At 36.6% G+C, this 20,900-nt stretch overlaps 2 protein-coding genes across 3 annotated transcripts in view; one reads left to right on the forward strand and one right to left on the reverse strand.

Moving 5' to 3' along the window:
- The window catches only part of LOC115980949 (protein CHROMATIN REMODELING 20), a 48,161-nt gene extending 35,716 nt beyond the window's left edge, over positions 1–12,445 (forward strand). For both annotated transcript variants that reach the window (XM_031103142.1, XM_031103141.1), the window contains exons 21-26: positions 348–409; positions 1,088–1,314; positions 2,638–2,841; positions 3,605–3,683; positions 3,760–4,019; positions 11,723–12,445. In XM_031103142.1, coding sequence (XP_030959002.1) covers positions 348–409; positions 1,088–1,314; positions 2,638–2,841; positions 3,605–3,683; positions 3,760–4,019; positions 11,723–12,101 — 1,211 coding nt within the window. In that variant the 3' untranslated portion in view covers positions 12,102–12,445. The remainder of the gene's footprint in view (positions 1–347; positions 410–1,087; positions 1,315–2,637; positions 2,842–3,604; positions 3,684–3,759; positions 4,020–11,722) is intronic.
- Positions 12,446–15,550: 3,105 nt separating this feature from the next.
- Positions 15,551–20,341, reverse strand: LOC115980950. Its single transcript, XM_031103143.1, has 2 exons — positions 19,900–20,341; positions 15,551–17,454 (listed from the first exon to the last, which is right to left on the reverse strand). Exons 1-2 carry the CDS (start codon positions 20,000–20,002, stop codon positions 15,845–15,847), a joined length of 1,713 nt encoding a protein of 570 aa, XP_030959003.1. The 5' UTR covers positions 20,003–20,341; the 3' UTR covers positions 15,551–15,844.
- Positions 20,342–20,900: the final 559 nt, after the last annotated feature.

Genomic DNA, 20,900 nt, shown 5'->3' on the forward strand with positions numbered 1-20,900 from the left:
GGTAATTTTTGTAATTCAATCAAAATTAGGGTTTCCCATGTCAGTTAGATTTAGGGTTTAGTACTCCAATGTAAGCACTATAATGTACTCCTATTAAGGGGTATCATATTGATGAATAAAATTTCAGTCGAAATTTTCTCAATGGTCTACTGCCGACTCCAGCCAACCCTAGCTGTTGATTCCTAGAGGTTTTATTTTGCTTGGTGCTGATTCTAAGCAAGCTTAGGTGCTGACTCCTAGTTTATTTATCTTTATTTTTTATTTTTAAATTTTCTTGTTGCTTTATTTTGGCTTGTTCTGCTTCAATAAGGAGGTAGCTTGCTAATGATAATTTTCATTTTAAACAGATAAGCCAAAGAGTGCAAATGATTATCTGCAGGGAAAAAATGGTGCTGGCTTTCTTCCAAAGGTAAGATTTCTAATGAATTTTCTGTTCCACATATTCAAGGGTGTATTCAGAAATCCCTTTAAGTGCAGGAAATCACTGGTTTTTTTTTTTTTTTTGGATAATTTTAAAAGTTTAATTCAAAGAAATTTCTTTGTTTAAAAGTAAAATGAGAATACTGCAAGTTTGTGTGAAAAATGTGTAGATGTTGAAAATATCTCTAGAAATATTCATTTTATCTGGAAACCTATTGATTGAAGTCGCTATAATTGGAAGTTTGAAACCCATATATTGAAATTGAATACATAGAAGAAGGAAAAAAAATCCTCTATATCAGATCAAAAGGAAAATAAAAGAGGATAACATATAACTACAAAATATATCTAAAAACGAAACGATGGTATTTCTAGCAAGTGTTATAAAAAATGCAAATCTTGGGTTGACTTATTGGCCTTCATTTACACTTGATCATCACTTCAAAAGTTCCCATTTATAGATCACTCCTTTTGCTTTAGTATTTGTTATTAGGCAGAGTTACACTACTTTTGCGCCTCCTTTATTTGTCTAATCGTCTTCAACATTATATGGTGCGGAAATTTGTAATCTGGTCACCAAAGTGTGTTACCGTACATATCATTTATGATGTTATGATTTTCTTTTCCTTTCTTTAAGTTTTTGATCGATTTTTTTTTTCCTTTTCAGGATTGGTGGAATGATCTTCTTCATGGCAATAATTTTAAAGAGCTTGATTACAGTGGCAAGATGGTTTTACTGCTTGATATCCTAACCATGTCTTCTGGTGTGGGGGATAAAGTGTTGGTTTTTAGCCAGAGCATACCAACCCTAGATCTCATAGAACTTTATCTTTCAAGATTACCTCGAAGTGGCAAAAGAGGAAAGTTTTGGAAGAAAGGAAAGGACTGGTATAGGTGAGTACAAATCTCCCTAAATAGTTTTAAATTGACAGACAATGGTACCTATAAAGTTTTCTCTAATCAGCAATGTTTTCTCTAATCAGCTTCTTGAATTTGTGAATTCAATGTACTCATGGAAGGGTTATAATAGGAGAAAACATAGGGAGATAACAACCACAACTTTAGGCCTTTTTATATTTTTTCATCTAAAATATTTATAAAAATAACTAAAGAATAGTAAGTAGTTGATTTTAATAGACTATGATAATGCATTGCTTGTCAATTTCTGGTCTCAAACATTTGTGAGTTTTTTTTTCTTTTCTTTGACAACTATATAATAGTCTTCATAGATCAAGTGCAAAGTGTATAAGAAATGATAACAAGAAATATATAAATTAAAGACTTCTTTTTAACAAAAAATTAACCTTATTTTGTGGCTCATACATACAATACTAATCACCCTTAAACTATAAATGACGATATAAGGGACAAAATTTAACTATAAAATTGGTTGTAGCCTAAGGCTACAACCTTACTCAATATCTTTTTATTAGAGATGAATTTTGACAAATCCACATTTGAATTACATCTTCTTCTTATATCCTTTACGCTCGTAAAATTTCTAGAAAATTAAATATCAATAGCTATGTCATCAATAAATTATTTAAATTACAAGTTTTTATAGTTTAAAATTATGTATAAAATTTAAACTTATAGATCATATAGTAATTAATATCCGATTAACACAAAATTTGACATGTGTATTAAGAGTGTAAAAACTATGCAATTCGACAGTTAGATTTTCAAAATATGTAGTAATTTTTTATTTTATTGAGTAAATTTGTAGTCTTAGGCTACAATAAATTTTGTAACTAAACTTTGTCCTAAATTATTTTACTACACTGTTTTTAAAAAAAAAAAAAAAAAACTGAAACTACCCCATCTATTTGCGTCAGTTTATTTGACTGATTTCATGTGGTAAAATATCATACATTATACTATTGAATGTGTAAATGATTTGAGACCCAATTAAATATTATAGATGCTGCTCAATCGTAGTATATCCCATACTTATCAAAAAAAATCATAGTGTATACCATACACTTTAAGCAAATGCCTAAATTATTGCTTTTTTAAGTCAATTACACTTCCGCCATTTTTTTTTTTTTTTTGTGTCTTTTTCTCCCCTCTTCTTGATACATTCTTGGAGTCGCTCATTAGCTGCTCATTCTGATTCTGACTTATTACTTTATGTGGTAATGATGAAAGTACTGATGGACGTTAAATTCTCTAAGTGAATTAATTTCTGAGTTCAATTTTCTTTGATATGCTGTACAGGCTAGATGGAAGAACCGAGAGCTCTGAGAGGCAAAAGCTGGTTGAGAGATTTAACGAGCCCACAAATAAGAGGGTGAAGTGTACTTTGATTTCAACAAGAGCCGGATCTTTGGGGATTAATCTTCATGCTGCTAATCGTGTAGTTATTGTTGATGGTTCTTGGAATCCAACATATGATCTTCAGGCTATATACCGGGCTTGGAGGTGGGTTTTGACTCATATTTTTGTTGTAAAATATAACAAACTAAATAGCTGATTGGGATAAATGGTGCTGAAAATTTAAAAAAAAAAGGAAGATGAGCTAAAAAATTTGGGAATATCAGTAGTGGCTGCTAACCTCAGGATATGGGATATAGATTTCACCTTATGGACCTCCAAATTGTTTAAATGCATTCTAAGGTTGGATTGGGAGTTGGGACACACTAATACCAGGTTTAGTTGTAAAAACATTAGGATTATAGGTTTTGGACTTGATTAATCAATCTCTGATGTTAGCACATATATGTTAGGGTGATATAGTAAGATTACAAGAATACCCTTACTTTAATATAAACTAACAAGAGTATCTCTAACAGTGCTTTTGTCGTAAAATCCTATAAGAAATTACCCCAACTGAAACACCATAAAATTCTAAAAGCATAACACTGTAATGCTGGATACTGTGCCATTAAACACTAACACAACTGCTTGAGCTTTCACATTTAGAGCCACAACTTTCAAAGTCTCATAATGAAAGGCTCATGCAAATATTTTACCAGGCGTGTTCCTTAAGGGAGCCCTTGGGTACCCTAAATTCCTACAATTAATCCATTTCGAGTCAAATCAAAGTTCTTGTTGGACAAGGACTACAAGTTTTGCATTTTTTTTTTTTATCTCCACAAGGAATCTGTGCGAGAATGGAATTCTTACGTGAGACAGTTGCCCAACAATTTGTTTGTTTATGATAAAGTCTTTCCCATATATTCAGGTATGGCCAAACAAAGCCGGTGTTTGCTTACCGATTGATGGCTCACGGAACCATGGAAGAAAAAATTTATAAGCGTCAGGTAGTGGCATAATGCAATGTACTTATATGATTTCTGTTTCTTGATGGATCTTTAATGAACTGAATGGTTTTAATAGGTGACAAAGGAAAGTCTGGCTGCAAGGGTGGTAGATAGACAACAGGTAGGTAGGACTATCTCTAAAGAAGAGATGTTGCATCTCTTTGAATTTGGTGATGATGAGAACCTGGACACTTTGGCTGATCTGGGCCTAGAGAACGGACATACAAGTAACAACAATATGACGGGCCAAGTTGGGAATTCTCAGACAATGCCTCCTCAAGGAAGCTGCTCTTCAGACAAGATAATGGAAAGTTTACTTGGAAAGCATTATCCAAGGTAGATTCCTTTTATTTCTCTTGCATCTACTTATATAAGTCTACTCAGAGACTTGTCCTTCCTCTCTACTTTCAATTTCTCTAGTTTCTGATGTGTTGCCTCAAGCAATAGAATGTTGGAAAAAACTCGTGATTCATTCACATATGCAAGTTGGTAGATGTGCAGGATAGGCAAAATTGTAATGATATGAGTCTTGGTAATTCAATAGGTCATGGTTGCATAATTTTTTGCATTATTGCTGCTCTCTGAAATTGATGTCCTTCATCTTTGGTTTTGCTTTTCTTTATTTCTGTGTCAATCTTTACTTTCTTTCCAGACCAAACATGTTTTGGTGTAAGTAAATGAGTACGCTGTCCATAGTACATACTATGTGTGGGGGAGAGAGAGAGAGAGAGCATAACAAAAGATGATGCAAGTGAAGAAAGATCTCTCTGTAGTTTAGTATCTTCTGAACCAAAATTACCCTCTCTATTCCTGTCCTGCCACTGGATAATTTTAAATAATGTGAGTATACCAAAATTTTTTACAGGCTTAGGCTTGAACTCAACCTGGAAGGTTCTTTCTCTGTTCTCTCTGGTCAGTTCCTAATTTGGTTCAATTGTCTCAATGGTTGGGCCGGTCAGTGTGGTAGTTATGTAGTGTGGCCGTGTATAATGACAATGGTAATTCCTCAACACATCTATAGTACCAACTACTCTGGCTTTGCTCGGTAGTAATCTTTGATAGGGCTAGATGTATTTCCTAACTGCCATGATCTTTTTTCTTTCCTGTTCCTGTTTTGGTTGCAATGCCATTATCTATATTAAAGACTGTCCTATGCTACTGTTTATTTGTTCAAGTCAGGCCATCTCAGCTCAGCTCAAGTTTAATGTTAATCCCAATTCATTGGGATCAGATACATTGATCTTTTATGTCACGCAGCTGTATCTTGGGCCAAGTCCCTAGTTATCTTTCTTACAGTCACATGTTTCTAAATGTCTTAAAAAAAAAAACCAAAACAAAAATCTACCCATATTATTTTTTTGCCCATCTGTTTACCCTTTTTGCTTTTTCCACACACACACACACACACATATATATATATATATATATATATAAATGTTTCATATCTTTCCAATAAACAGTTATCTTTACATGCTTGTCTTTGCTACACTTATTTTCTAGACTTACAGTTTCTTGATTGCCCGATGTTTGGAACAATAAAGCCTAGTTGGCCTTGGCTTAATTCTATAACATTTTCCGTTTAGCTTTGTGGTAGCCTACTATCACAGTTTCACATAGTATCTCATAGGCACCTCTTTACTTCATATACCATGCCATTGATCTATAATAATCATTCCTCAATCTCCCTATATGTATGATATTACCAATATACCAAAATTTATCTCTTTCATATCTTTTGACCAATTAATTTCACCTTCACTTTATTTTTACTATTGGTTTTACTAAATTTGCATTTGGTATACTAGGCCTCTATCTTGCTTAACATTAATCCATCGAACTTCATAGTGGTTATCCAAGGTTTATATCTCTAAACTATATCTAACCTGCAGTCCGGTGTCATAGTGATACAATATTATCAACAAACAACTTGTCCAAGAGACATCATCTTCATCATATTTGGTATGCTCATCCATACCAAAATTTTTTTTTTTTTTTTTTGATAGGTAATAAAGATTATATTCAAAACACTACCGTATGCAAAAAAAAAAAACATAAGGCAGAGAGAAAAATACATAGGGAAAAGAAAAAAAAAAAGGAAAGATACTAAGTACAAAGGAGGGAGCTAAGGAACATAGGGAGAGAATCACTAGAGGTGAGTCCCCATGCCCTAGACCAATCAAACAAAGTGCCACTGAAAGAGGCCAATAGCTGGTCATCCGAGCTATCCATGTCCTCAAACGTCCTCCTATTTCGCTCCCTCCAGAGGCACTACGTCAAGCATAATGGAGCTAAATTCCAAATGCTAGACGAATGCTTTCCAAGCCAATTCCACCAACCAAAAAGAGTATCCGCAATCGATCTTGGCAAGACCCAAGAGAACCCAAAGGATCTAAACACCAAAGACCACAACCGATAAGCCTTTTCACAATGTAATAACAAATGATCCACCATCTCCCCATTACTGCGGCACATGATACACCAGTCGACAAAATCCAACCTTCTACCCCTCAAATTATCACCTGTAAGAATCCTATCTCATACAGCAGTCCACACAAAGAAGGAAACACGCTGAGGAGCCTTAACCTTCCAAACACCTTTCCAAGGAAAAATAATGGGCAAGGGGCTTCTTAACTTATTGTAGAACGATCGAATATCAAAGACCCCATTCTTTGTCTACTTCCATCGCATATGATCTCCATTCTCAGTGGGAGAAAGATTTGAGCCCAAGGTACGGAGAAAATCATCCACACCACCCATTTCCCAATCATTTGGTCTCCGAGAAAAATGAACATCTCCGTTCCTCTATCCCCAGCCATTCAAGAGAAGAGGCCACCGATGCCCCTTTATCGGAGACCATCCCATACACAATAGGAAAAATCAATTGAAGAGGAGAATCTCCACACCATAGATCTGACCAAAGCTTCACTCTATCCCCCACCCCTACCTCAAAGCGAATATTCTTGCTAAAATCCTCCCATCCCATGCAAATACTTCTCCACAAGCCACATCCATGAACCCCTCTACCTAGCTTGGAAGTCCATCTCCCCCATTCTTCCCCAAACTTGAGAGCTACAACCCTTCTCCAAAGCCTTGTCTCCTCAATCCCAAACCTCCATAACCATTTCCTTAGTAAGGCTTTATTAAATGTAGTTAATTTCCTTACTCCTAACCCACCATTTTCCAAAGGTGCACATACCTTATCCCATCCCACCAAGTGTAGCTTGGAATCCCCCCACAAGAAATCCCTTTGCAACCTCTCAATTTTATTGGCCACATGCGTAGGGATGGTAAAAAGAGACAAGAAATAGGTGGGGAGACTAGATGATGTGCTTTTAAGCAACGTTAGTCTTCCACCTTTTGACAAATACATCTTCTTCCAACCTGCCAACTTGCGCTCAATTTTCTCCAAGATAGGATTCCAAATAGTAGGGGACTTGTGGGATGCCCCCAATGGCATACCAAGATAGGTTATAGGCAAAGACCCAATCTGGCATCCCAAAAACTCTGCCAGGACATGGATATTAGGAACCTCCCCAATGGGAACCATCTCACTCTTCAGCACATTAACCTTTAAACCTGTCACTGCTTGGAAATAAAGAAGAAGCATCCTAACATGTAGAATCTGCTCCTCATCAGCATTGCAAAACAAAATCGTATCATCTGCAAACAAAAGATGTGAGACACATACCCTTCCACCCCGTCTACCATCAACCCTAAAGCCTCGAAACAAACCAGCCTCTTCAGCTCTTTTAATCATCTTATTGAAAACCTCCATCATAACCAGAAATAACGGGGGGATAGCGGGTCCCCTTGTTTTAAACCCCTCAAACTCCCAAAAAAATCAACTGGAGACCCATTAAACAAGACAGAGAATTGGGCTGTAGATATACAAGTGCGGATCCACGTACACCACCTTGCCCCAAATCCCATTCCCTTTAGCAAATCAAGAAGGGCCTCCCAATTGACATGGTCATAGGTTTTCTCAATATCTAATTTACAAATAACCCCCGGAATCTTACTCTTCACCCTACTATCAACACACTCATTAGCAATGAGAATTGAATCAAGTATCTGTCTACCACCCACAAAACTGTTCTGAGACTCTGACATCAGTTGATCCAAAACCTCTTTCAGGCAGTTTGCCAACACCTTAGCCAAGATCTTGTAAACACTCCCCACCAAGCTAATAGGTCTAAAATCTCGAATATTGGAAGCACCATTCTTCTTAAGAATTAAGGCTATGAAAGTTGCATTAAGAGATTTTTCAAACTTGCTGTGTTGATAAAACTCTTCAAACACGGCTAAGACATCTCTTTCCACAACTTCCCAACAATGATGATAGAAAGCCAAAGAGAAACCATAAGGACCTGGAGCTTTATCTCCTTCCATCTCTTTAACAACTCGAAGAACCTCCTCTTGCTCCAACCTCCATTCAAGCCAATCCCTCTCCAACCCCTCTATCTGATCAAACTCCAACCCTTCCACACAAGGCCTCCACTCCTCTGTCTCCTTGTACAATTTTTTATAAAACTGTATAGCTTGGTCGGCCATCTCAGATTCATCCTCATAGGTAACCCCATCCACCTCCAACATACCAATATGATTATGCATTCTCTGAGAATTGGCCATCTTGTGGAAAAATTTGGTATTGTCGTCACCTTACTTAATGCAAAGCATCCTCAATTTCTGTCTCCACAAGACTTCTTCCAAAGAGAGGAGGTTTTGTATTTGTGATCTCAACTCAGCTCTCTCACCTAACTCCACTTCAGAAAGGCCGAGCTCCCCTTCCTTAACATCCAATAATTTCAAAGCCTCCATCTGTTCTTTTTTTTGACGCTCTACATTACCAAACTCACTCTGGTTTCACTGAATAATATCTTCCTTCAATGCCTTCAGCTTCTTGGCAAGTACGAAACTGGGGGTACCTGAGAAAGAATATCGATTCCACCAGGAATGAACCCTATCTTTGAACCCCTCCGACTTTAGCCACATGTTCTCGAACCTAAAAGGACTTTTCCCCCTTAATATCCCTCCTGCCTCCACTAAAATGGGGAAGTGGTCTGAAATAGGACGAGGTAAAACCCGTTGGGTCACATCCGGATAGTGATCCTCCCAATCAAGAGAAACCAGAACTCTATCTATCCTAGACATTGAAGGCTGCTCTGAGCCACTCGACCATGTATAACTCCCCCCTTTCAAAGGCAAATCTATCAAGCTAAGCTCCTCAATGAACTCAAAAAAATTCTCCATAGCTGGGGTTAGACGTGATCCCTCTAGCCGTTCACTAGGGAACCGAACAATGTTGAAATCCCCTATGTAACACTATGGAACTTCCCAAAGTTGCTAAATACCAATCAGCTCATCCCACAACTGCCCCCTTAAGTTATTATCATTCGGGCCATAAACCCTAGAACAAGCCCAAATATAACCATCCCCCAAACCCTGCCACTGAACTGATACGGAAAATTGACCCACCATTACCTCCAGCTTTTCTAAAACCCTCCTATCCCACATCATCAAAATCCCACCAGCTGTTTGATCCGCATCCAAGGCTATCTAGTCTACATAGGGACGACTCCACAAGCTTCAAATCAATTGTCTATCCATGCCTGCAAGCTTAGTTTCTTGAAGGCAAACTACATCACAATTCCAAGCCCGTAATAAATTTCTAACTACCAAATGTTTCCGCGAATCATTCAAACCTCGAACATTCCAAGACACCATTCTTAACTTCATTGAAACTGTAAAATCCCTACTACACCCTCAGTCAAGCCTGAATGGAGGTGTCAATCCCCTGTATATCACTAGCACCCTAAACCCGACCACCTTCATCTCCACCTGGAACACCCCATTCCTCAAACCCAATTCTCGGTGGACTCAAAACATTATTGGAAAGCTCAAGTCCTATTAATGCCCTGTCACCCTGTATTTCTGTCTTACCCAGTATGGACGGAGGCTCATCGGCACCAAGCTCACCAGAAATAAGACTGTCAGCCTCCGCCGAAGTCTCCGCAAGGCAACCCAGAGGCTCCGTTGGAGGAAAAGCCACTAAATCTGACCTTGTGGTGTGGGAAAAAGCTGTATCGGCCCTATCCCATACCGCTGGTGAAGCCCCGGCGCAAAACCCATCAGAAAAAGGGCCACCAACCATCGTCGATACCTTCACCGGACAACGATCCATGTCGGTTTGGGTTGCCAGCGATCCATCTTGGTGTCGCACTGTGCCGGACGACAATCCCTCTTGGTGACGCGCTGTACTGGCCTTCACCGGTGGTGTCGGAGACTCCACAACTTGAACGACATAAGCATTCGTGTTGTCCTAAGCCTCTGAAGCTTCATGATGAACTTTAGACATCACTGGTGCTTGGGCTTCCTGCCTTAAGAGTCTTGGGTCCCCCACAGTTGGGGGCTTTCACCCACTTCTAATCTCATTGGGCCGGTGGGCTCTGGACCAGAGAACACAGGAAGGCCCACTTGATTACTTGAGCCCACCAAAGAAGATTGGTGAACCTGTGAACTACTTGGCACGTGCTCCTTCTGATCCCTTGTTACCCATAAGGAATTCCTCAGTCCACCTTTCTTCCATGCCACCCTCCTTTTTCCTTCCCCATTCACTTCAACAGTCAAGCTTTTTCCTGCCCAGTCAGAGCTCCCCAGTTCACATTTATTTCCATAACCATGTTCAAAACAAACTGATTTGAAATGCAACGGAGATCTCTTATTATATCCTACCCGATTTTTCTTTCCAATGTAAAACTCCTCTGTACTGCACCGAGAACCCACAGCTCTACCTTTCACTGGAACTGGTAAGCTCACCGGCGCTTCTCTCAACAAATTTTGTTTATTGACTGGGTTTTGCTTCTCTGGCTGGTTTCTGCCCCTAACCTGCACCTCATGCCCACACACCGTATCAACAAAGGATTTAAAAGGTTGAACCCCTGAGTTAACCTTATGAGGCTGAGCCACAAACTTCAACAGCCCAGTCCCACCATTCACATAGTTTTTAGGTTCCAACATCTTCCTTAACTCTAACCCAAAAACCTTCCAACCATTCTTTGCTTTGCCTACTGGAATAATAATGGACCTCCTAGACCCGCCAACTTTAAGTTCAGTCAACAGTAGGAACAAGCCAAAAGAATTGGAGCACCGTTGGAGGGAGTAGGCTAAATCACCTTCCCTGAATGAATAAAAACACTTCGGACTGCTCCCAACAACTATCTGCTCTAAACTCATCATCAGCCATTGTGCCACTTTCTTACCCATGAAGATCGACTTCATGAAGTACCTACACCGCTCAAAAATCCTTAAAGAAAAATACTGTCCCCCTTCCTCTACCACCAGTTGAAAAAGTTTGGATTCAATGAAAAAACTACGAACACCACCCATAATGCAGCAAAGATTCGAGTATTTGCACGATCAAGACCAGCAAAGATTAAATAAAAATTCACCTTTTGTTACAAATCTAGATTTTGCATCAGGATGGATATCATGCCACATTTGAAGCCACAACTCCCGCATTAGAACTGGGTGTCTAACTATGTTCCTGTGACTTGCTACATTAAGATAGTTTCAGTTAAAAGCGTATACTTTAGCCTAGACTTTCTCTCTCTAAAACTCCAACCCTCTCTTTAACCTCTCTCAGATCGGTGATGTTAGGAAAGGTGGTGGGTTCAGATTTGTTTAGTTGTTTTGAAAATGTAGGAAAGAAAAAAAAAAAAAAAACTGGAATGTTCTTGATTTTACAAAACCCTCATACCAATAGGATCCATGTATATTTGATGTCACAGTTTATGCTGATTGTCAATCTACTGCAACCCTCACATCCCTTATCTGGGCCAGGGACTGGTTATGCAAGAAGATATGGAAATGAAGTAATAAAGTATGATATAGATAGGTTCAAGACCATCTGAAGTTGAACTGAAGCTAACACTTAATATTGTTGGTTCTGCTTGCTTCTCATGTAATCTTATTTAAATTCAGATTTACGAAAGAATTTCAGGTATTTGATAAACCATCTTAATCCATTACCTTGATTTCAGATGGATCTCCAATTACCATGAACATGAGACCCTTTTACAAGAGAATGAAGAAGAAAAGCTATCAAAAGAAGAGCAGGACATGGCTTGGGAAGTATACCAGAGAACGTTAGAATGGGAGGAAGTGCAGCGAGTTCCTCTGGATGAATCTGCATCTGAACGAAAGCCAGATGCGTCAAGCATGCCCCCTCCTGCGCCAGAGACCAGCCTTTCACAATCTAAGATGAGGAATCGGTTGGTACAGAGGAAATGCACTAACCTTTCACACCTGTTGACACTTAGAAGCCAGGGCACAAAAGTTGGTTGCACTACGGTATGTGGGGAATGTGCCCAGGAGATAAGCTGGGAGGACCTCAATCGGGATGGTAAGACAGCGAGGTGAAGAACAGTGTCCTCCATTTTGTTCATATGTGGTTAAACTGATGTAATTACTTGTGATTATATACAGTAGAAGCATAAGTTCAATGTCCTTTTGAACACAATAGTAACACCTTTTTTTTAGGTATTGGTCCTAAATTCCTGCTTTGTTGATAGGGAGGATTTTTCCTTTGCTTTGTTTATTCCTTTTGTTTTTTTGGTTGGGGGCGATTGTTTTCCCTTTTGAAATGATCGTGGGGACAGAGGATGGGGGGGATTAGGGTTTTATTTATACTGGTGGGAATTTGGCCTTTTGTAAATTTCTATGACTACAATTGATTCTAATGAATTTAGTATTCACGAAAGTCAGATAGTATCCTTTTTGTGGTTTTGATTGTCACTAGTGTGTACTGTTACAATTTGTTTTATGGTACTTAAGACCATACGAGGTAGCAGTTTCTTTATTCCCAGCAACTTTATTGCATCACACAGAATTCTGAACCTATTTGCTGCTAGTGTTTTAACTTGCCATGGGAAGGTTTCAACTTTTACCCCCGCTGTGTAAATGGTGCATATGCTCATTCATATATGGAAAAGTGGAGCCCTTCATTGATATCTATTGAGATTCTTCTTCTTCTTCTCCTTCCCTCCCAACACCACCCCCCCCCCCCCCGGGGGTTATTTTCCTTTTTTTTTTTCCCACTAATTATTGTTGCATGTAGCTAGTTACATTTAGTTGCACCCTCGATTTTATTTATAATTGTCAAATGGTGAAATAGTATTTTCCGTAAACAGTGTATAACTATTACGGATCACTACTCTCTTTTCCTGGAGTATCTACTCAGATTCTAATGACCTTTTCTAGGAGCGGATTGATATAAATCTATTTGTTTGATATAAATGTTAAATAGTAATAACTAAAAAACAAAATGTATGTAACATTCATAATTCTGCTAAAGTATTCGGGATAATATTCAGTGTGGAGAGCTACTACAAGCACAATTTGGGGACTCAAATAATCGGTTCTTTCTCCACACCGAATAAAAAATCATTTGCTATTCTCCTCTCAACCAATGTTGTCAATTCCATTTCGGTGATTATTCTTGTCTATTGAAATTGAATATTTTGGTATTTTTCTATTCTAATATATGTATACACACACTTAAATAGAGATAACTTTTTATTACATAATGTTCTACCATATGAAATGTGGTTATGAGGTATGCCTATCAATGACAACCTAAGTTGGTGCATAATTTTTATAATATTTTTGCCACCGTATTCAGTTACATTAGCATAGCATTTCAAGGTTTGTGCAAAAAGACAAGTTACTTCATTGACAATAATGTCACATTCTCAATCTAATGTTGCTTGGTTCTTGATAAAATTATATTTTTCTTATGTTGTTATAGTCTTCTACATTTGTTTCTAATATAAGAGATGAATTTACATATATTTACTTCTTTTTTAGGTCATTCAAAATGTGTAGGGGATGCACTGTTTGTAAGGAGTACAAAAAACAAATTTCAACCACTCATTATATTATTTACACAAATCTTGCTTTACATAATAGTTGAATGTAAATTGCATTATTTTTTTCTTGTTTTTTTTTTTATTCAAAAACTTACTAAATTTAAAATACTTTCAAATAAGAAATATAAACATCTTAATTTAGAAATCTAATATATTTTATAAACTATACTTTGCTAGAAAAAAAATCACATTATTTTAAGAAGGGTTTGGAACTAAAAAAAAAAAAAAAAAAAAACGTCAAATTTTTTTTGTGCATTGCGTAGGTTTGCTTTTAGTGCATGATAAAAATAAGGGTAAAATACTATTTTTGTTTCTAAATTTTAACAAGTTTGTTTTTCGTCTCTAAACTATAAAAAAAAAAGTTTGTTTTTTTTCATCTCTAAATTATTGAAAACGTTTTACTTTCGTCCTTAAACTTTAAAAAAGTTCTTTTTTTCATCCTTTAACTATTGAAAAAATACTATTTTTCATGTCTATTTTTGTCTCTAAACTATTGAAAAAAAGATTCTTTACAAAGTTTAATGATAAAAAAAGAACTTTCAAAGTTTATAGATGAAAAATAAACTTTTGTAAAGTTTAGGAACTAAAATAGTAATTTACTCTAAAAATAATATCAATGACGAACTTATGTGAAAGTAAAATTTTGTCCTTAAACTTAAAAAAAGTTATTTTTTTAATCCTTAAACTATTGAAAAATACTCCTTTTTCATGTTTATTTTTGTCTCTAAACTATTGAAAAAAAGATTCTTTACAAAATTTAAGGATGAAAAAAGAATTTTTAAAGTTTATAGATGAAAAACAAACTTTTGTAAAGTTTAGGAACTAAAATAGTAATTTACTCTAAAAATAATATCACTGACGAATTGTAATATTGCTTTCATTATACCACCGCGTATCTTTAGCACGATGAACACTTCACAAGTATAAGTGTTTGTGGAGTGTGGGGGGCCGGGGTTTAAGTATTTAGTAGAGACTTTCACATACACATATACTTAAATTATTCTAGAATAGAATTTCTATCTTGAATAAAAATTAAAAAAAAAAAAAAAATTTTCTTTGATTATAAATTGACAATTTAACAAACTTTGAAATTGGGTGTCTATAGTATTGTGATAAAACCAACTTTTTTTAATTAAAACAAAACACTCACCTGGCCAAATGGCTGCCAGTGCAAATTTGTTATATGATCATGGGTAGGATTTTGCTGCCCGAAATAAGTGGAGCTTCCTCTAATAATAAAAGGACAAAAGAGGATTCCCAAGGCTAGTCTTCCTTGGAAATGATTTCGAAAAGAATCCACATGAACACTGTAAATACCCAGGATAATCTTTTGCTGAATCAACAATAAACAAGATAAAAACTACATAGAATCACAACAATTGCCGGCTCCTGACTCAACAAATACACTGATATTTGGAAATTTTTTGAAGGAAGAGCATTTGTTTATGTTACAATATAGAGTCACTCCACATCCAAGCACCATTTGTCTTTTGGACATTAATGTCGCTTTCAGAGCTCGGTTCCTTTTTCTAACCTGGCAATCTTCCTACTTGGTCCAACAAAAATATGTAAATGTACATAAAGAGTTTCAGCCAAAACTTTCTTCAAACATGCTAATTAATGTTGACGAACTATCCAAGTTTTTATCTTAACAAAAAATCAAAGCTTGGCTGCATATTTATGTTTTATCTACCATGATCCATCCCAGGAGTGAAAGCATCTGTTTGTTACGTGGCAGGGGGTGTGTTGGGGAGAGAACACCTTGGGAAGACTCCAATTGAGGGGTTAACACTTCATGCAACATATGGGTACACAACTTAATCCAAAAGCTAAAGCTTATGAGTTTGGGTCTGTTGTATTAATTACTCATTTTTCTTATTATTGTTCAATGTGTCATTCGCATATGTACCCCAATAAAACAAAACGAAATGGTGACTGCAGTATACACAAACTTCATGAATTGATGCACCAACAAAAATGACATGTAATATTTATAAAGTGGGCATAACCATGCATGATACATTGATTCACAACTGCTGGTGAGTCCCATACAATAGGCAATGCAATACCAGAATATACAGTCGCCACAACCACACCTCAATTCCTCAACTACCTTCTTGTGTCACTGATTTGGCTATAAGCTGGTGACTGCAGTGAGTGTCTGATGCCTCCCAGAACATGGCTACTCACTGAAGCAGGGAACGAAAAGGTATATATGAATTATGTATGGCAGAGCTAGCATATTTCATCTCCTTTCCAATTATCCTTCTCCTTTGGGCCAGTTGGCCCTTCTTCACCATAAAGCTCTGTTGGAAACAACTCAAAAATAATGTTCTCCACTGAAAATCTAACAAACAGTGGAAGAAGGTCAATTAACTTCTCTAGTTCTGCTCGCGAATCGTACACAATGGTTGGACCCCACTCTCTCATATACTGCAACCAACATGGTTCCTTCATGATTTCATCATCAAGATACTCAGCTGCAATAATCTGATACCTGGTGCTCGAATCAACAATAAATTTGCTTCGAGCAGCATCGTTTCTCACTCCTATTCCCAGCTTCGATGACCCCTGAAGGTATGTCCCAGGATGCGGGTAGCTAGCATGACCACATTTTGATGAATATACAATTGACTTATTCCCTTCAATGAACTCCAGGTTAAAAGCATCCACCCATTCACCACCACTATGTTGTGAGAAGAATACACTCCAAAGTTCTCCGGTGAAGTTGCTCACACGGAGGGTGAAATGCTCCCAGTCACCAACATGTTGCCCTATCTTGCTCATGGCAATACTCATTAACCCAACTTTAATGGTGGCAGGTCCATTAAAGGGGCAAAAAACCCACATCACAATATCGGTAAATGTTCCTCCCATTGCTGGTTTGACATGAACATAGAGCTCTGCACTCTCTAAGTTTCCGTTCTTGAGATGATCTCTCACATCATCTTTGTTCGGCAAATCTATCCAAAATGCACCATCGTTTTTCCCACCACTAGGCAAGTTTGAGCCCCTGTAATCAATGGATTCACCCTTTACATTGCCATCTTGGTATAAAAGTGCCCCATTCTTGAAAAACCATTGCACTGATGAAGGCAAATAAACCTCGTCAGGATGGAAGAAAACAGTCGGTCCATAGTGCTTAATGAGTGCTTCAATCTGGTTTAGATTTGGCATAGCATGTAGTGTGGAATCAAGATTCTTCAAGCATGAGATTTCTAGCTCTTCTTCAGAATCTAAGTAGGTGCTGCAGTAGAATGTCCCAACAGAAACACCTCTGGCCAACATCCCCCTTTTGCAGGGTCTTGTGTTCCAAACCTGAAATGGGTACTTTGAAAATTTTGAATCTGTGGCAAGTATAAGATCACCCATTTCACAACTTTCTGTAAGATCCACTCGGACACATCTAACTTCTTCAAGTTTAGGCTCTTCTGGCTTGTCAGTAACCACAACTCCCATGGCTTTATAACCCAATGGTGGGTTTGGCAGCCAGAAGTAACCACAACCAATATGTTCTGTATCTGTACTCCAGATAAGTGTGTAGTTAAGAGGCTTTTTTAGGGCTGGCATGTCTAATACCGGTTCATAGGCATAACCAACTTCCTCCTCAGGAGAAGAAGTAGCATTACGAGCTACAAGAACATACCCTCTCAATGGCTGGTCATTGGGCTGGCAGTAGTGACCAAGGCAGAAAAAGCCATCTGGGATCCCCGCAGGTTTGTAGAATGTGAGACCTTTATTAGTTTTTCCATGCATCAGATTGCAGCTCCAAATGCTCTCAAACTTGGAGACTTTGAGAACTTCTAATTCACCTAAGCATATTCTTCCAGTAGCAAAACCTTGGCCTGAGTCGAAGCCAGTACACCGTTTAGAAAAGCTAGAACACATAGTCATGATAATTTTGCAGGCCACAGCAAAAAGGTAAACATCAAGAGGTGCAATAACGGAGAAGTAGTACTGCATAGTGGTGCAATAATGGAGAAGTAGTACTGCAAACTATGCAGTACTACTTGCATACATTGTGGCAAAAAGACATTTGCTTCTGTATTATTACACAAGACCTGCTTTCTAATATACTAACTGACTCGAAACAGGCATTGTTGGATTTACAAAAAGGGTCAGAAAATGCAGTTCTTGGCACAAAAAATCAACACCATCCAATTGAAGAGAATTCAAAATTAAGCTCTAAATTATTGTTTTATAAGCAATAAAAGATTGATAAAAATCGTCTTAACACTTTGAAACTTAGAAAAAGAAATGGGGAAAAGACAGTGAGTAATAAAGAGGTTTGTGGTATTTTTTTTGTTTCTATTTTTATTCATATCATATTAACCCCTGGCACTTCAGAGATGTATCAGATAATGCATGAAAATATCAAGTGCAACTAGAAATGGTTATTAATTAGAATGTGAAAAAAAAAAATTGTAATAAAATTTTAAAGCAGACACAAATGTGCTGCCTTGATTGGAAATTTCCATTGAAAGGAACATGGACTATCGCAAGAAGTTCTACGGCAATCTTTGGTAAGGCCAATGTGCTTCAGCACATAGAAAATAATTAAGTTTCTCAAAAGAAGGCACAAACGACACATGGAAATTTCAAGAAATTAGTATAAATATAAAAATGATAAGGAAGAATTGTATATCAATGTGTTTTATAGCAGACTGAAAGTCTTTCAGTAACTTTTCAAACAACAAAGAAACTACATAAATACTGTTAGACATATTATGGCCCAAACCAATTGTGGGGCCATGTACTTGTAGAACAAGCATATAAACTTTAGGTTAGTCCATGTTTAGCCTAGGGTTAGTCAAGCAGATGCTATTTTTCCACAACAGCATCCCATTCTGTAGTTAAGCATTAAAAGATATTACATTTGAATTCATTGAGATTCTCAAAGTTTTAACCAAGTTCATTAATGTGTCGAACAAGGTTTATCCATTAATGCAACAACACAAAACTCCATGCTAATCATTCAACCTCGGCAAGCATAGATATAAATGAAAAATTATATAAAGAGCAGTGATTATACACCCTGTAAAGCGGCCTAGAGAAAATAAGTTTCTGCTTTCTGATAGAACCTGTTTCTTTGATGGACTATGGCACAACATATCATACAATGGAGAAATCTACATAGGGGGCTCTAATATTAATGTAGTAGAACCTTTTTTTTTTTTTTTTGCGAGACCATAATGTAGTAGAACCTTAGCAATAATGTGCTATCTTCAACTGAAAGATAGAGATGTGCTTGAATAATGTGGCACAAAAGGAAAGTAATTTTTGCAACATCTGCTACGGATGAGCATCCGTAGCAGATGTTGCAAAAATTATGCCATTTTACCACATCAAAAAACTTACTTTATTATTTTACCAAATCATTTTACAACATCCCATTTATCAGATGTTTTATCATTCAATTCTATACATTAAAATAATATTTACTACACATTAAAATAATATATTATCACATTCTCATTATCATCCACAACAGCCACAACATCAAAGTCCAATAAAATAATAATTTTTGGTTTACCACATCTGTCCGTACCATTGCAAATTTGCAATGGTACAAACACAAATGGTATAATTTTACAACATTTGCAATATCTGATGAGGAGTTGATTTTCCTGTTTGGTGTGGGATATGTGCCAAATATTTAGCATTTGGCACATATCCCACATCTACTGTGGGTGCTCCTAGTTTACAAATAGAACAAAAATATATAAATTAAAAATAAATAAAGAAAATCATAATAACACACACACACACACACACACATAATATCCAAATAGGTACAAGATTTTTTTTTTTTTTTTTTCCACTTTTCGACTGGATGCACAGATCTATGAACCAGAACCTCTGCAAAATGTGCAGACGGGGCAGAGCCCTCTATCCATTAATTTACTCAAAGCAAAGCACCAAACTCAGGACCAAAAAAAACAGAGAGAGAGAGCCAAAAATGAATATCTAGGAGCCAGAAGAAGTGCACAAATCAACTCATGAAATCAAATTTATCATGATCATAACAATCATCATAACTAAACAAGAAATACAGTTACTAAAAAAAATAAATATAGAAACAAAACTAAATTTAAAAAAAAAAAATTAAATGTGAAACAGACTTCATTAAAACCCAAAAAAAAAAAACCCATCTTTGCATGCAAGCTACTCCCAAAACACATTACTCATTTAGCACAAAACAACAAAACCAACAAAATTTGTATTACAAAAGGAAACTCTTGAAAGTTAATGAAAGACTAATTAAGCTTTGTTTTGAAATGCACGTGTACCTTGTGGCCATTCTGGGAGGTTTGCAGGCAGAGAGAAAGGCTGAGGCTGAGAAAAATAAAACTCTGACTCACTTTCCCAGCACAAACACTCACACCCAAACATCTTTAATTAATCCAACACTCACCCTCACACAATTCACAAAATCAAGAACCCAGAAAAACCCAGAAGCTGTTTTCCAAAGTCTTTGATTTTTAATTAGTCAATCTCTTCAATTTTCAATGTAATTCCAAGAACACTTGCAGAGAGTGATGACTGATGACAGTAAAGAATGACAGTCCTCTCTCCCTCTACAATTCTTTAAGAAAATATACACAGAGAGAGAGAGAGAATTTGTGCAGAGAGAAGAGGTTGAGTGAGGTTTGAGTAAAGCTGCGTGGAATAAAGTTGACTCATTGTTTTGAGTTTGGTTTGGTTTCTTTCTTTTCGGAGTTTTTGCTTTGTCCATTTTTTTTTTTTTTTTAAAGAGTGCTTTTTGTCCATTCATTGAGAATGCCACCATAATAATATTTATAGACAAAGTGATTACCTTACTCTCCGTTTTGTGGGGATTGCAACCACGCTCCACTTTATAAATGTTTCTATTTGTTTTATTTATTTATTATGTATGTTTCGTGCTATTTATAAGAAATACTATCAAGTATGCTTAAGGTGTCTATTAATAATTTATGAGAGATGCTATGTTTATAAAATTTTTACAACAAATTACAGGTGGTTAGTTGTTATTGGTTCAAATTTGAAACTAACACTAAGATTACTTTTTTGTCCCAACAATAACAACCTGTCGCTTAGGATTTGTTGTAAAAATGTTGTGGACATATCATTTCTCATAATTTATTTAAGAAAAATTTTGATATCACTTTTATAGGAAATGAAAAAAGCTGTTAAAATATTAAAAAAAAAAATTTCCCATAAAAACTTTCTTTAACGTATTGTTAAGCAAATACTCTAAGGATACTTGTTAGCATGACTCTTTATTTTATATACAATAATTTTGTTATGT

Source organism: Quercus lobata, chromosome 3 (genome assembly GCF_001633185.2).
Source record: "Quercus lobata isolate SW786 chromosome 3, ValleyOak3.0 Primary Assembly, whole genome shotgun sequence".
Classification (NCBI taxonomy): domain Eukaryota; kingdom Viridiplantae; phylum Streptophyta; class Magnoliopsida; order Fagales; family Fagaceae; genus Quercus; species Quercus lobata.

What these genes read in the sequence shown, in the direction of transcription:
- LOC115980950 (XM_031103143.1), bottom strand. Translation starts at nt 20,002, where the DNA reads ATGTTTGGGTGTGAGTGTTTGTGCTGGGAAAGTGAGTCAGAGTTTTAT. An exon ending in CCTCCCAGAATGGCCACAAG is followed by an intron (nt 17,455 to 19,899) that starts GTACACGTGCAT and finishes GCTTCGACTCAG; the next exon opens with GCCAAGGTTTTGCTACTGGA.